Source organism: Ambystoma mexicanum, chromosome 2p (genome assembly GCF_040938575.1).
Source record: "Ambystoma mexicanum isolate Mex_15411 chromosome 2p, UKY_AmexF1_1, whole genome shotgun sequence".
Lineage (NCBI taxonomy): Eukaryota > Metazoa > Chordata > Amphibia > Caudata > Ambystomatidae > Ambystoma > Ambystoma mexicanum.
Window position 1 is genome coordinate 1,470,516,560 of NC_090923.1, and position 15,120 is coordinate 1,470,531,679.

At 48.5% G+C, this 15,120-nt stretch overlaps 1 protein-coding gene across 5 annotated transcripts in view; it reads left to right on the plus strand.

The window, feature by feature from the left end:
- MSS51 (MSS51 mitochondrial translational activator) overlaps positions 1-15,120 on the plus strand; it is a 383,411-nt gene that overhangs the window by 132,493 nt on the left and 235,798 nt on the right. For 3 of the 5 annotated variants that reach the window (XM_069646070.1, XM_069646074.1, XM_069646071.1), the window contains exon 2: positions 6,784-6,833. The exons of the other annotated variants lie outside the window; for them this stretch is intronic. In XM_069646070.1, coding sequence (XP_069502171.1) covers positions 6,784-6,833 — 50 coding nt within the window. The remainder of the gene's footprint in view (positions 1-6,783; positions 6,834-15,120) is intronic. 5 annotated transcript variants of the gene reach the window in all.

Genomic DNA, 15,120 nt, shown 5'->3' on the forward strand with positions numbered 1-15,120 from the left:
CTCTCCTGGGGTCTCTTTGCCTTAGTTTCAGCATCGCCTTTTCCCTTCTGGGTTTGCCGACAACCTCTGCATTCTCTCAAGCCACTCGCACTTGTTAGGGTACTTGCCTCAGTGTCTGGTATCCTTGAACGGCTTTCCCCAGTTAGCGGCAGAGAGCGATCTCGCTCCTGGTAGTAGAACAAAGCCCATCCTGGCTTCCAGTTCCTGGCATGACTTCTTTCTTCTTCGGGCGCTTCCATGGTTAACCGGCACTGCTGTACTATGCAGCCGGTCCACACCTTGCCTCTTCGCTTCTTCTCCCGCTAGCAGCGCTCTGCAGTCCCAGCTCTTAGTTCCACCTGCTTCTTGGTCGGCCTGACCAGCATGAAGTGCTGGGGTCGGCTCCCTTTCTCGCTGCCTCTACTCGCCTGCCTTCGGGGTTCACTGCCAGGTTGGGACACCGTCTGTTCTGTGGGGCACGCTGCGTCTCTCCTCGGTCTCCAAGCTGACGCTTTGAAAAGAAAGGTTCTTCCATCTTTTTCCCGCAGCTGATTTAAACTCCTGCCTCCAGGCTGGAAGTTGTCTTGGACCAATCACATTCCTCCAAAAACTAGAATGCCCATTGTGGTATTCACTATTGCTCATTGCTGTCCTTTTCCTCATCGCAGTACATGTTCTTTCAAAAGGTGTAAAATGTTCATGAGTTCGTCAGATGCTTTTGCAGAATGTTGAAGGGGTTTATCACAATATGCCATTAAGGCTGGGGAATGGAGGGGTATCCCTGAAAGGAAAAGGGGGATACCATGTCTCATCTGATGATGCCTGTCCTTCCCCCTGAGGGTCGCCTGCCCTCATGTGATCCTCCCTCGTAGAGCCACCCCCAGTGCCAGGATCAGGTAGCAGCTGCTGTCACCTGGCCACATGAGAAGAGGCTACCTCTGGGAAAGGATTGATGACATAATCAGAGTCAAATGTTCAAATTCAAATACCCAAATGTCAGAGTGTCCGGCAGAACCAATGGCCATAGCCTGCACCAGACTAAATAACGATACCCCCCCACCCAAATTCCAGACTCATTTACCACTGCCCCTTAGATGGAATTGGTTCATACAAATTGGTATGAGCCCAGAAACAGGTATCTATACACGACACCCACCTTTCCTACTGTCTCGGTACAACATAATTTGCATATATATAAAGGAATAACCTTTGGAAGAAAGTATCTGTGACCTTTCTGTATCCACAACATATTGAGTCCTGAAAAAATGGACTGGACACTATGAAAAGGAATGTAAAAATATAAATCTGTTTTATTAAATCATCACCCAATTAAAAAAACATGTAGGTTGAATGGTGTGTAAAAGTCAATACTTCCACAAAATTAGTCCATAATCACATCCATAATCACATCCATCGAAATAATCAATGCAACACATACATTACATACTTATAACATTACAAACAATATACACAATAGGAATACAAGCAATACAAGCATGTCAAAGTGCACCCATTTGTGTCCTCACTGGCCCTACATGTTTCTGTCCTCCTAAAAACATAAATGTATTAGACATTCCTCCGGGGCTGAAATTCAAACGTGACGTGTTTCAGTACACTTGTATGAGCATGATATGACGAATTCAACAAGCTTTAGAAGGCTGCCTCAATCAGAACAAAAATTAGAGAGGAACATATTCTCATTCGAATATAAGTGACCAATACTAATTTATTGCACAGATGAAGAAACAAATATATACTTCATCTGCTTATACAATCAATGAAACGAAATAATTGTTATGTAAGGAGTACCTGCAGAATGCACATGATATCTCTTAATGCTGGAATCTCCAATATCGGGTAAACCAAGTAGCGTTTGGCACAGATGAAGTATATGTTTTATTCTACTTCTGCACATCAAATCCCCACAGCCCCCACAAGACTCAATCTCCACAGCCTCTGCCAGATGCAATCCCCAAAGCCCCCACTAGACCCATTCCCCACAACTCCCACCATACCCAATCACAATTGCTCCAGCCAGACCTAATTCCTATTCAAGATCCCCATCAATACCACCTCTTTTTATTCTCCTATCCAGACACCAGCAGCCTTGTCGCTGACCGGACCAACGCATAGTAATCCCACACAGAGCCCTCTTTGTAGGCCCATCCAGACAATCAACATAACCTCATGTATATGCTACTATAGAGGGCCATGCAGATATACTCACCATTACCCTATAAAGATTCATCATTGTAGATTTATCCAGACATAGTATAGGCCCCTCTTTGAGCACCCAGCCACACACAATTATGATAGCCCTAACCAGGTCCCTCGTCGCATATCCATCCAGAGAGTCACCTTAGCGCTCAGATCCAGTCAGAATAGCCCTTCAGGCCCAATCACTGTAGTCCAAAGCCTCCAATCCTATATCCCTCATACACAATTAACATATGCCATCATCATAAATCTCGAGACCCAATCACCACAGCACCATAGCACCACAGACAAAAACCCCATACCCACCTTGACACAATCCCCATTGACACCAGACCCCAAATCGCATAGCTCCTGAGAACCCTAAAGCTAATCACGGTGCCCACCTAGACCCAATCACAAATAATATTAATAATCATAATATGTATATAGCCCTTCATGCTGGATTCCTCCATGTTAGGGAGAATGTTCAGTTTCTTTGATAATTCCCTTTAACCTGAGCGGTCCGCAGCACTTTTGCTGTACTCTGGACTTTTTTGATTTTAATCCCCTGAGTGAGTGGAACTTTTTACCACTCACACATTCTTTTTCTCTGACTAGGATTAAGAGTTTCACTGTTTTATGGAGTCTGAAAAGTCCCTTAGACTTCTCTTTAGGCTTAAATACATTTTCTTGTGAGAACTACAGGTCCCAAAAATAGTGAGATAACTTTTATCTTACTTGCCTTTATCTTTTGTGGGTCCGGCACACACCACCCTATGTGGGCTTCTGGGTGGTTACAATATAACTCCTTCTCCCACCCCTCATGTAACGTTTTGTTACAACTGACTAACTTAGAAGGCTGGTGGCAGTGGTTACTTTTTACTACCTTTTCTGTAGGTTACTACAAAGCTGATTTCTCAGCTGCAGTACAGCACCCATGGGTGATTATTTTCCCAAAGTGGCTCCTGTTTTCTTGTTGTCGCCATTTTCTGATTGATATTATCTGCTGGGCTTTTCTTCTATCCTTTAAACCAGATTTGAGTCCTTTGTGAGTTTCGCCTTTGGCGGGCTTCGGCCCTGGAGGCCATCCAGGATCCAGTGTGTCTCAGAAGGCTCACTGTCCTTTGTATATAGGTATGCCTGGATGAAACCAGTTCTAACTGGGTTGCGGGCTATGCTGGGGGACAGCCAATCCCCAGGTGATTGACAGCTCTGAGTGTGTGAATGACTGGGATCCAGCATAAAAGGCAAGGATGTTTGGACTTCAGACAGAGTTGACCACTGGAACAAGGAATCTGAAGCAGAAGACAAGCAGGGACGCCAGCAGCACCTTCTATGACCGCATAAGTACAGGTGAAGCCTTGCAGCTGTGCTGACCCAGTTTTCACATCAACAGGGATGACCTGCCAAGGATGAATTCCTCCCTTAGGCTAGTGGGACCAGCTAGCCTCAAGACCTTCTTAATTTTGGGTTATCCCCCGACTTGCTTCTGCAACTTTCCTGAGCTGCAGAATCCCAATACCCGGGGTACCTGGACCATTATCGAGTGCATCATCTTCTGAAGATCGAATCTGGCTGAAAGTTTGCAGGCATCGTTGTGGACCAGCAGGGCATGAATTCCTTATAAAAATTCCCCTTACCAGATTTCGGAACATAGTAATCAAAGAGAATCCAACCTGCGATATTTGTTTCTTCTTGGCACTAAGAAAAAGGCACCAAAACCACAAAGTGGCACTGGAGTGTGCTGAATGATATGATATGATCTGATATGGCATTTGTAACGCGCCTATACACAAGTGTTTCAAGGCGCGACGAGGCAGGGAGGGGGAACAAAGGGAAGACAGACAGCGATCCTACTAGGCCAGGTGTCATTCAGATTGCGCAAGTGCATCGGTAGAGGGAAGGGAAAAGTGCAAGGGGGAAGGGAGGGGAGAAAGTGCAGTACAGGGTAAGTAGAATAATAATAAATAATATGGCCAGCTAGTGGCAAGTGCAAGGTAATTGCAAAACAAGTGCTGGGAAGGGGGCTGTAGGGATACAGAGACAGTCCTGCAGTCCAGGGGTTGTCAGTGCAAGTGGAGAGTGGCTGGGCCAAGGACCGAGATCGGTGAGAGTGGTCCAGTTGCAGATTCAGTGCAGTTTCAGTCAAGAATTAGCAGGGGAGAGGGGGGGAGAAAGCAGAAGCAAAGAGGAAGGTTTTGAGGTGCTTCCGGAACCGGAGATGGTTCTCCTCAAGTTTAAGGAAGGCAGGAAGGCTGTCCCAGAGGAAGGCCCCTGCTGCGAATAGAGAGCTACCCCCAACTCGTTGCTTGGAGAAGCGGCTGACCCTGAGGGAGTTGGAGGCGGATGAGCGAAGAGCTCGAGAAGGAAGATATTTAGGAAGATAGTTGAAGGTATTTAGGCCCCAGGCCCCAGAAGGCCTTGTGGACAATGCAGAGTGTTTTAAACTTAATCCTCGCAGCCAATGGGAGCCAGTGTAGAGATTTCAGTCCTGGAGAGATACGGTCCCTGAGTTTGAGGCCAAGGACAAGTCTTGCAGTCCTGTTCTGGATAAGTTGCAGAGGGCAGAGTGTAGAGGCAGGCAGATTTAGATAGAGGCTGTACAGTAGTCTAGCTTCGAGAGAACCAGGGCTCGGGAGACAGTGAGCTTCTGGAGGAAGGAGAGGAAAGGAAGAATACCTCTGAGGAGGTGCAGCTGGTAGTGTGAATCCATTGCTGCCTACCCCTTACCCGAGTGCTTCTGCAGAAACCTGCCAGAAGTCCCCCCTTTCATCACCATGACCAAGGAGCAGGAATCGGGGTCTGCAACGTTGTACCTAGAAGGAAGCCAGCTACAATTTCTTCTTCACTTTCCAGGTACTGTGGGGCTTGGGGTGTAATGACCTTGTGCCATTTCCGGTGCTTGCTGGCTTGGGAAGTGCTGTTTTCTTCAATTGAGGGTTGACCTCAACTCCTTTGTGCAGGCCTTGCAGCTTGTGCACTATCCCGTAGGCTCCCTTTGAGCTCCTGTGTTTCTTCCAGACCCACTGACTGGTTAACTAATTTTTCACTTGAAGATCTTCATCAAAACTGGAACTGTCCATTCGACTTTGTCTGTCCTGGTTTCCCAAAGATCCATCTTCTGATCATATTGGCTTTGGCAATACTGGTTCCTCCATAGGTTTTAATTGTAAACACTTTTATTGCTAGGAAACAGACTGAATATACCCCTCTGGGAGAGTGTATTTGTTATTTACAGTTGCTGGTTGTGTTCTGCCTAACTTTGAAACGTTCCCTCCTATTTCAATTTTGCAAAAGTGATAGATATATATAAGTGCTGATACTGACCTTAATTGACATCACTCTGTGTGCTGGATATGTAAAGCATAGAAAGATTTACTCACCTGCATTATTGTTTCTTATATTAATTGATTCCATTTCACATTGAATGGTATAAGTAGTTGCTGCATTTTAGATTTGCTTGTGGGTCTTGTGTATATATTAATACATATATTTTAATATACGTTTAAGTGAGTAAGGGTTTACTTGGATACCTGTGTGAAGTGATTTCATTGTACTGCTCTACAGCTCACATAACTCCCTCCTAACATACGCCTGGCTGCTCAGCCACTCCACTGATTTTGCAGTACATGCCTTTATTAAAAGGTGGGTCCCTAATACCAAGAGATAAGTCTTTTGAAGTCCCACGCCAGCTGGACTTTAACAACATACCTAACACTGATGGCAGGGTTCCATGTAATAATGTCGCCACAAAAATCTAGCCATGCAAAAACATCGCCGAAAAATGGCAGTTTTTTGTGGCGACATTATTGCATGGAACATGCGGGGGACACCCCCGAACCCCCAAACTTTTTTTTGTAATTTTTTGTTTAATTTTTTTTTTTTTTTACCCCTGTCCCCATATATATGGTCAGCCATATAATATCGCTATGACCTTTTCCCGGTGATATTATTTACGGCGACCATATATATGGGGATAATATTACCTGATACCGATGGCAGGCAGTGGGATTGGTGTAGAGTGGTGTATAGTGATTATTGGCTATACTTGTACCCAAGAAAACCATCCACAAGGCTAGCTCAACTAAAAAGAAAAGTAACTTATAACACATTGAAATTGATAATTTTAATGAACAGGCACTTGCCTCACTGACAGTAGAACAACTGAAAGAATTGTGTAAGCCAGGAGGCCTGAGTTGTAGGGAAGAACTATTGAGTTAACACAGAGGTTGTTAAATCACCAGAACCCTGAGAATAGGCCTATACCCCCTACTCCCAACATTGATATGGAAGAGAATTTTGAGGAGGAGAGTTTAGGACTAAGTTCTAGCCTGCCTGATGGATCAGAAAGTGAACAGGGTCCTCACGGGTCTGCAAACCCCCGTCCACAGCCTTCTCCTGTACCTTTGTTGCCTCCTACCATGACCCCGCAGGGTCACAATTTAAGACCAGATTTGCTATCGCTCGGAAAACTGAAGCTTGAACTTGAATTCAGAAAACTGGCTCTTCTGTCTGAGGGCAAAGAAAAAGAAAGAAGGCACAAGGAAAGGGAAATGCAACATGAATATGAAATGAAGAAAATGTCCCTTGACTCTGCTTCCTTTTCAGGGTCTTCTCAGTCTGCCGGCCCCAAGAAGCCTCGCCTTCCAAGAGAGGTGGTGAGTGTGTATTATACAAAGCTTGGTGTGTTGGATTAGTTGGGTACATTTGAGTTCAATTGTGGTTTGCAAGATATTAGTTGGAATTATTTAGTTCCATGGGTTATGTCTAGGCTCCCCCAGAATGGCTGTGATGCTGTCATGGAGTTGAATGTTGAAGACAGAAAATACTAGAAAAATAGCCAGGTTTGGGAATACTCCTTCCCAATACCTAAAAAGGTTCAGAGACCATAAAAAGAAGGATGTTAAGCCCTCGGCTACCTAGGTGTGTGAATGTCTGAAGAACTTAGATGGCTGGGTTAAGGGTTACAAGGTGAGCTCTTTTGAAGAAAGGATGAATTTATTTTCACTTGAGAATATTTTTGATGCCTACTCCCCAGAGCTGAGGACATTGCTGACACAATAGAAATTGATCCCAAGAGACTAGCGCAAGCTGCTGACTTGTGGGTAGCCAACAGGGCCACACACAAGGACTCTGCGGCAACTCATAAAAAGGAAGAAAGGAAAAAGCACAAGAAAGAAGGTAAAGAAAATTCTAATCCTCCACCATCCAAAGAGGGCCACAAATACCATAAGGGTAAATTCCAAGGGAAACCATACAGGTATCGTGGAACCTCTGGGACCAAATCAGAGGGAGGTTACCAGAAACCCCTGTTCCATAAACCATTTGGGAAATGTAATGTGTGGTTAGTGGGTCTGGTGACCATGTAAACATGATCCCAGATGTAAGGGTAAACCTTCAGGGGTCCCATCTATCTCATTAGTCTTCGTCCCTGAGGGAGAAGCTCCAGTGACAGGTGCTCACTTTCCCTTGCTAGCTGAAGAACCCATTAGAGTTCAAGCTAGTATTTCTTTAGTGTCCTTGGGTCTGTGGGAACAACTGAATATTGGTGTTTATAATAGAATCCCTGACAACACCAAAGAATATTACAAGGACAGTGTACTTGTAGATGGCCAAGAGAGCCCTGCCATTAGAGACACTGGGAATAGCATTGCAGTGGTTGATGAATGTTTCTTTCAAACCTGAGGATGTAGCTAAGGCAACCAAAGGTCCCACTAAGCTTGCTGGAGGCCCTATCCAAATGGTCCCCATTTTGCCAGCCCTCATTCAGTGTAACAACATGACGTTAAGAATTCCTGTTAGTGTGAAATCTGAAATACCTGGAAGAGTCCTGTTGGGTAATGACTTGAAGACTCTAGGGGTAGTCTCCAGCACTCCAATGCCTCCCAGTAAAAAGAAACAGGCGCTGTCAAGATTGGCCAGAGAGGTAACCTTGAGAGTCTCTCAGTTTGAGATCAAGGAGCAATCCAGTTTCTCAAATCCACAGGCAGGCCAACCTTCTACTTCTCACAGGAAGAAAGAGACCAGGGAGAGATCCAGAGTCTCAGGAAGAAAAAGGGTCTTAAACCCAAACCTGCCCTGAACAAAAGGACTTCCCCGCCAGAGGAAAGTTCCAGGTCACCACAGTGACCCCACATCCAGCTGTGGCTAAGTTGGTGGTTGAAGAGACTCCTCATGAAGCAGTTACTGGTGAAACAGAACTGGAGGATGTCCTTCCCTGCTTGGAAGAACAGGATCCTAGAGACCACCCTGAGCTGCATACTTTGCTCACAGAAGGTCAACCCTCTAGGGCAGATTTCAGCTGAGGACAAAGAGGATGTCCCCCTCTAGAAGGTCTGCATCAGGAGACAGCTTCCCAGCTGGAAGTGCAAGAACCAGGGAAGCATAGACTCTACTGGGAGGATGGACTCCTCTACAGTGAGGCTACAGAGTCTACTCCAGGGGACTTCAGGAGACTTCAGGAGACTGGTAGTACGCCAAGAGATAAGACAAAGGTTTCTACAACTAGCACATGAGTTACATCTGTCTAGTCTCTTGAGTTGCAAGAAGACAAAAGAGAGACTCTCAATGTACTTTTACTAGCCCAAGATGGGTGCAGATGTTGAAATACATTGTAGAAGCTGCCACACTTGCCATATCTCTGGTAAAAGTGGATTCAAGAATGGGGCCCCATTAGTGCCCTTCCAGTGGTGGGAGTTCCTTTTGAGAGGGTGGGGATTGACATTGTTGGTCACCTAGACCTTCCAACCTCCTCAGGAAACCAACTTAAATTTGTCCCAGTAGATCATGCTACTAGGTACCCTGAGGCCATACCTATGAGGACTGTTACTGCCCAGGCAGTGGCTAAGGCCGTGCTTGGTATTTTTACAGGGTTGGTTTTCCTAAGGAAGTCATCTGGGACACAGGGTGAAATGCAGGCCATGTGGAACAACTGAGAGGTTTAACCGTACAATGAAGAGCATGATAGGTGCCTTAGAAGTACCCATGAGAAGAAAGTGGGACCTTCTACTGCTATGCCTTTTCTTTGCTAATAGAGAGGTGCCTCAAGCTGGAGTGGCGTTCAGCCCCTTTGAGCTTCTCTATGGTCATCCTGTAAGTGGCCCTTTGGCTTGCATCAAAGACGGATTGGAGAGTACTCCACCCTTACAGCCAGTCTGTGTAACTGACTATATACTAGGCCTCAGGAAAAGGATGGTGCAATTGATGACTGAAGCTTCTGGCAACTTGAAGGCTGGTCAGGCCCTGGTCAAGCATTAGCATGTCTAGAAGGCCAACATGGTGGAGTTTACTCCAGACCAGCTAGTTCTAGATATGGTTCCCACAAGACAAAGAGTCTTACAGGACAAATGGGTAGGTGTAAAGACTGGTAGGGGGTGTCTGTACCTCTGCTCCCTATATGGTAGAAGAGAGGCACAGAAGACCCCAGCCAAGATTCTCTATTACGGTAGCAATGGACGAGCAATCAAGGCCTAGCTTCTCAGGAGGTGATGCAGGCTGGTTCTTAAGTACAGTGTAGCCCCCAAGCCCCCACAAAGGAATGTCCACACACTGTATTGGTTAGAACACAGTCTTTATATAATCAATATTCAAGGTTATGTACACTTATCATAATAACTCACTTTGTACTTAGGAAAATCAACAATGGCAAATATATACAGTTCTAAAGTGGTACCACCCTTTGTATTAGATCTCATGAAAAGTGCATCAACAATACTGTAATCATGTCACACAGATCAATAGAGTGAAACCAGCAATAGAGAGAAGAGAGAGAATACGGTGGTTGAACAATAGGCAGAATACTGGACCCTACCACTAGACACAGTTCTGTGTGGAGATCCCCCCACCTGGGCAACCTGTAAAATAAAGATATAGCACAAGCCCAGTCCATATATTGTTCTGCAAGTCTTATTCCCTCCTATAATGTTTTTACCCCCCCAATGTACCTGGTGGAGTCGAGTTTTTCGAAGAGGCGTCGACAGATCCTTCTTGAGCGACCCCCTTTCAAGCGGGAGTCACGGATCGTCGAGAGGCGTCGAGGAACTCGGCGTTCGGCGGCGGGGAATCAACGGCCCTTCTTGAATGCCTTCCCTTTCAAGCGGGAGACACGGGGCGTCGAACGTCCGTCGACAAACAGGGTAGAACGGCGTCGATGAGGCGGCAGCTTCGTCCGAGCGGTGCTCGTCGGCGTCGGAGCGTCGGCGTCCTGCAAGGCAGAGGCGTGCGGGGCACCTCGGTGACAATAGTTCTGGACCGCAAAGATTGTGGAGACGGAGGCCCAGCAAGGGCGTCGAGTCGTTTGAGTCTTTGGGGTCTTCGGGTGGCGGGAAACCCACCGGCAGGTTTCTCCTCGGCGCGTTGGTCGTCCTCGACTTTCTCCGGCAGGATAAAGCGGTCGACGGTGCGGACGAGGGAGTCCTTCGATTCAAATGTTCTTAGGCAAGGAGCGGACGGCTCCGGTCGTCGGCGGCACGGCGTCAAGTGGTTCCCACGGCTGGGCAACACAACTTCGACGGGCCTCCAGCGGTTACACAAACCTGCGAACCCTGGTCGACGGCAATGGACTTCGACGGCGTCGATGTCCGGGTGCTTCACTTCGATCTCCTCGGCGGTCCCGTCTCGGGTCGGCAGCCTTTCGAGGGTCTGTCTTCCAGGGCGCTTCGGCGAAGATGGAGCGGTGCTCGATGGTCCCTCGGAGCACGGGAAGAGGGCGCCTTACCAGGTCCTCTCTCGGGTCAGTCCTCGACGAATTCGGCAACCTTCAGATCTGTCGAAGCAAATGCAACAGCAAGTCTTCTTCTTCCAGCTGGACGTCGAGGATCAGCAATTCCAGTTACTCTTGAGTGGAGACTCAACTTCTGAACGCTTCTGAACGTTCCTGAACGTTCCTGAACCTCTTGAACAGTGGTGAGAGGTCCCCAGATATACTATTCTGTCTCTCATCCACACTGCTGGCATACACTCAGCAGCCAATCATACAGAAGGGCATTCATGCAGTCAGTCAGCCAATCAGGCGCACAGTGCACTCAGGCCACACTCCTCCCTTTCAGACACTCACAACAAGGAATGTGGATTGGGACAAGTACCCAGCCATTCAACACTACACACTGCATTCAGGCCAGTTTCGGGGAGGGCTGTCTCAGTCTGTCTCACATGCCAGAAACCAGACAACCACAACAAGGAGTGTATATTGGTCACACACTCCATTCACCCAGGTCCCACCCACAGGAGGTACCCATAACATACAGTCACTGGGAAGGCTCCAGTCAGTCTAGCTGGGCCTTCACAACAATACCATATATGGAACTTCCACCCAACAGCCAGTCAGGGGGAAGGGACAGAGTCAGGGCTTCCCAGGACTTTGGGAAAAACAAGATAACAGGCAATAGAAAGCAAGAGGCCACAGGGGCCATCTTGTTTCCTATCAGGAATCAACTGATCCCAATGGCAGGGCCGGGGTATCCCAAAATGGAGGACACCCAGAGCACCTGTCAAATTCAGCATGGAGCTGCCACCAACCCATACCCTGCTCTGTGGGCCACCCACAGGTGCCCAAAAACATACACTAGGGGCACAGGGTTGTACCCCTACCCATGGGTGCCATAAGGGTATCCCATGGGTCTGTTCACCAAACCAAAAGAGAGAGCTGCACTGCCTAGGAGTCCCAACTGGACTCCTGGGCAGAAAACATGACAGAACACACGGTAAAAACAGAAAAAGGACAAGGATTCAGAGGCCCTGTCCCTCAGATGCATTTCCAGCATCACAGTGGCCCCCCCCAGACTGAGGTGGAGGGTGTCTAATCTCCCACGGGATAGACACCCTCATCCAGACGGTCAACATACCTTCTGGAAAGGCCATCTGCATTATCGTGACTCTTCCCTGGTCTGTGCTCTATGGTGAAGTCTAGCCCTTGCAGGCTAATGGACCACCTGAGCAATTTCGGATTCTCACCCTTCATCTGCATAAGCCACTTCAGGGGCTTATGATCTGTTTGGACCTTGAAGGTAGACCCCGTAAGGTAGGGCCTAAAACGCCTAAGGCTCCAAACTATGCTAAAACACTCCTTTTCAACAGTAGCCCACCTAAATTCTCTACCCTTGAGTTGTCTACTGATGAATATGATAGGATGTTCTCTCCCTTTGTCATCTAACTGGGACAAGACAGCTCCAATTCCGGTGTCGCAGGCATCCGTCTGGACGATAAAGGGTCGGCTGTAGTCAGGTGCACACAACACAGGTGCCCTACACAGACTTTCTTTCAAGCCATCAAAGGCCCTCTGACAGTCTTAGGTCCAATTAACCTTCCTAGGCTGTTTGGGTGAAGTTAGAGCTGTCAGGGGTGCAGCTATGGTTCCATAGTCTGCCATGAAATTGCGATAGTACCCAGTGAGGCCCAAAAAGGCTCTCACCTGGGTTTGAGTAGTGGGAGTCTCCCAGTTCTGTACATCCTGTACTTTACTGGAGAGAGGTTGGATTTGACCCCCTCCTACCTCATGACCAAGATAGGTAACTTTCCCCTGAGCTATCTGGCACTTGGTGGCCTTGATAGTGAGGTTAGCCCTTTTCAAGGCCTGCAACACCTTATCCAGATGTGTCAAATGCTCTTCCCAAGTGGAACTGAAGACGGCAATGTCGTCTAAGTAAGCCACACAAAAGGCTTCCAGCCCACTGAGCGCATGGTTGACCAATCTCTGGAAGGTGGCAGGGGCATTCTTCAACCCAAAAGGCATGACCCTAAACTGGTAGAGTCCCTCGGGTGTGGAGAAGGCCGTCTTTTCCTTGGCATGGTCCGTCAGAGCTATTTGCCAATAGCCTGAGGTAAGGTCAAAGGTGCTCACAAATTTGGCAGCACCTATGGTGTCCACGAGCTCATCAGCCCTGGGCAATGGGTGCGCGTCAGTTTTGGTGACGGCATTGACTCCTCGGTAGTCCACACAGAACCTCCAATCCTTGGTACCCGCCTGGGAACTTGCCTTGGGGACAAGGACCACTGGACTGGACCAGGGACTGGTTGAGGGTTCAATAACACCCAGATCCAACATCTTGGCGACCTCAGCCTGGATGTGGTTTTTGACTGTATCTGACATACGATAGCACCTGCTTTTGACAGGCACACTGTCACCAGTGTCAATTTCGTGCTTACACCACGGTGTAAGGCCCGGTGTCAGTGAAAACAGAGAGGCATACTGCTGGAGCAAAGCCCTGCAGGCCCTCTGCTGCTCTGTTGTCAAATCTGGAGATAGACATACTCCCTCCACTGAGCCATCCTGAGGGTTGCTATGCAGCAAATCAGGAAGGGGCTCACTCTCATCCTCTTCTTGCCCTGAAGCTAGCAAGAGACATGAGACCTCTGCTCGCCTGTGGAAAGGCTTGAGCCTGTTGACATGGAACACCTGGGGGGCTACCCCAGAGGCTCCCATGTCAACCAGATAATTGACTTCGCCCATCTTGGAGATGATCCTGAAGGGTCCAGTCCACTTGTCTGCCAAAGCTCTAGGCTTGGTAGGCTCCATCACAAGGATTTCCTGTCCCGGAGTCCAATCCACTTGCGAAGCTTTAAGGTCATGCCAGTACTTATTCAATTCCTGGCTGGCCTTGAGATTTGCTGTTGCCTGACCCATCATTTGTGTCATCCTCCGCCTGAGGCCTAACACATAGTCCCCCACTTGCTTGGCGGGACCTGGAGGGGTGGCTTCCAAGCCTTCTCAGATCAAGGCGAGGGGCCCCCTCACGGGATGTCCAAAGAGTAACTCAAAGGGGCTGAAACCAACACCCTCTTGAGGTACCTCTCTGTAAGCAAACAGCAGGCATGGCAGGAGGAGATCCCATTTCCTCCTTAGGGGTTCTTCCAAAGCCCCTAGCATGCCCTTGAGAGTTTTATTAAATCTCTCAACCAGACCATTGGTCTGGGGGTGGTAAGAGGTGGAGAACTTGTAGGTTACCCCGCACTCTTTCCACATGGTTTTCATGTAACTAGACATGAAGTTGGATCCTCTGTCAGAGACAACCTCCTTGGGGAATCCAACACGGGTGAAAATGCCCAGGAGAGCCCTGGCAACCACCTTGGCAGTAACAGTCCGAAGGGGTATTGCCTCAGGGTACCTGGTGGCATGATCTACCAAGACCAGGATGAACCGATGTCCACCTGAAGTGGGAGGGTCAAGGGGACCGACGATGTCGATGCCCACCCTCTCAAATGGTGTGCCAACCACTGGTAATGGCTGCAGTGGGGCAATGACCCTGCCTCCAGTCTTGCCAGACAACTGACAAGTGGGGCAGGTCCTGCAGTGGGACTCCACCTCTACTCCCATCCGTGGCCAGTAGAAATGGGCAGAGAGCCTCTGCTTAGTCTTCTTAGTCCCAAGATGACCAGCCAAGGGCACCTCATGCGCCAACTGCAGTAGGAAGGGCCTGTAAACCTGGGGTACCACCAACCTCTTGAGGGCACCAGGTTCAGGCTTAGTGGGCTCACTAACAAGGAGCTCACCCTCCCAATAAATCCGGAAGGTCCTAGGCACTTCTCCTTGTGCCTGGGACAGGGCCTGTTTCCTCAGACCCTCGAGAGAGTGGCACTCCCTCTGTCCCCTACAGAAGTCTGCCCGGGAGGGTCCCCCTTCAGCTAGCAAGCATTGAAGGTCGGGATGATCCTCCGGGTTGAGAACCTCTCCCACAGGAGAGTCTTCTGTCTCTTCCCCCACAGGAGTTGAGTTTGGGTGTTCCACTGGACCCAGCCCGTCCGGAGCATGGATCCCAATGGGTGCTGTCGGAACAGCAGGAAGAGAAGGTGTTCCCTCCACAGAGGTGGCCTTCTTGGTCTTCCTTCTTCTTGCCTTGGGCCTCGCCTTTGGCTCGGGTACCTGACTCACAGCCAGACCCGGTGTCACCTGTGACCTAGTGACTGCAGCAGCAGTCATGGGAAGACCATCCGAGATCAACCCCAACTCTA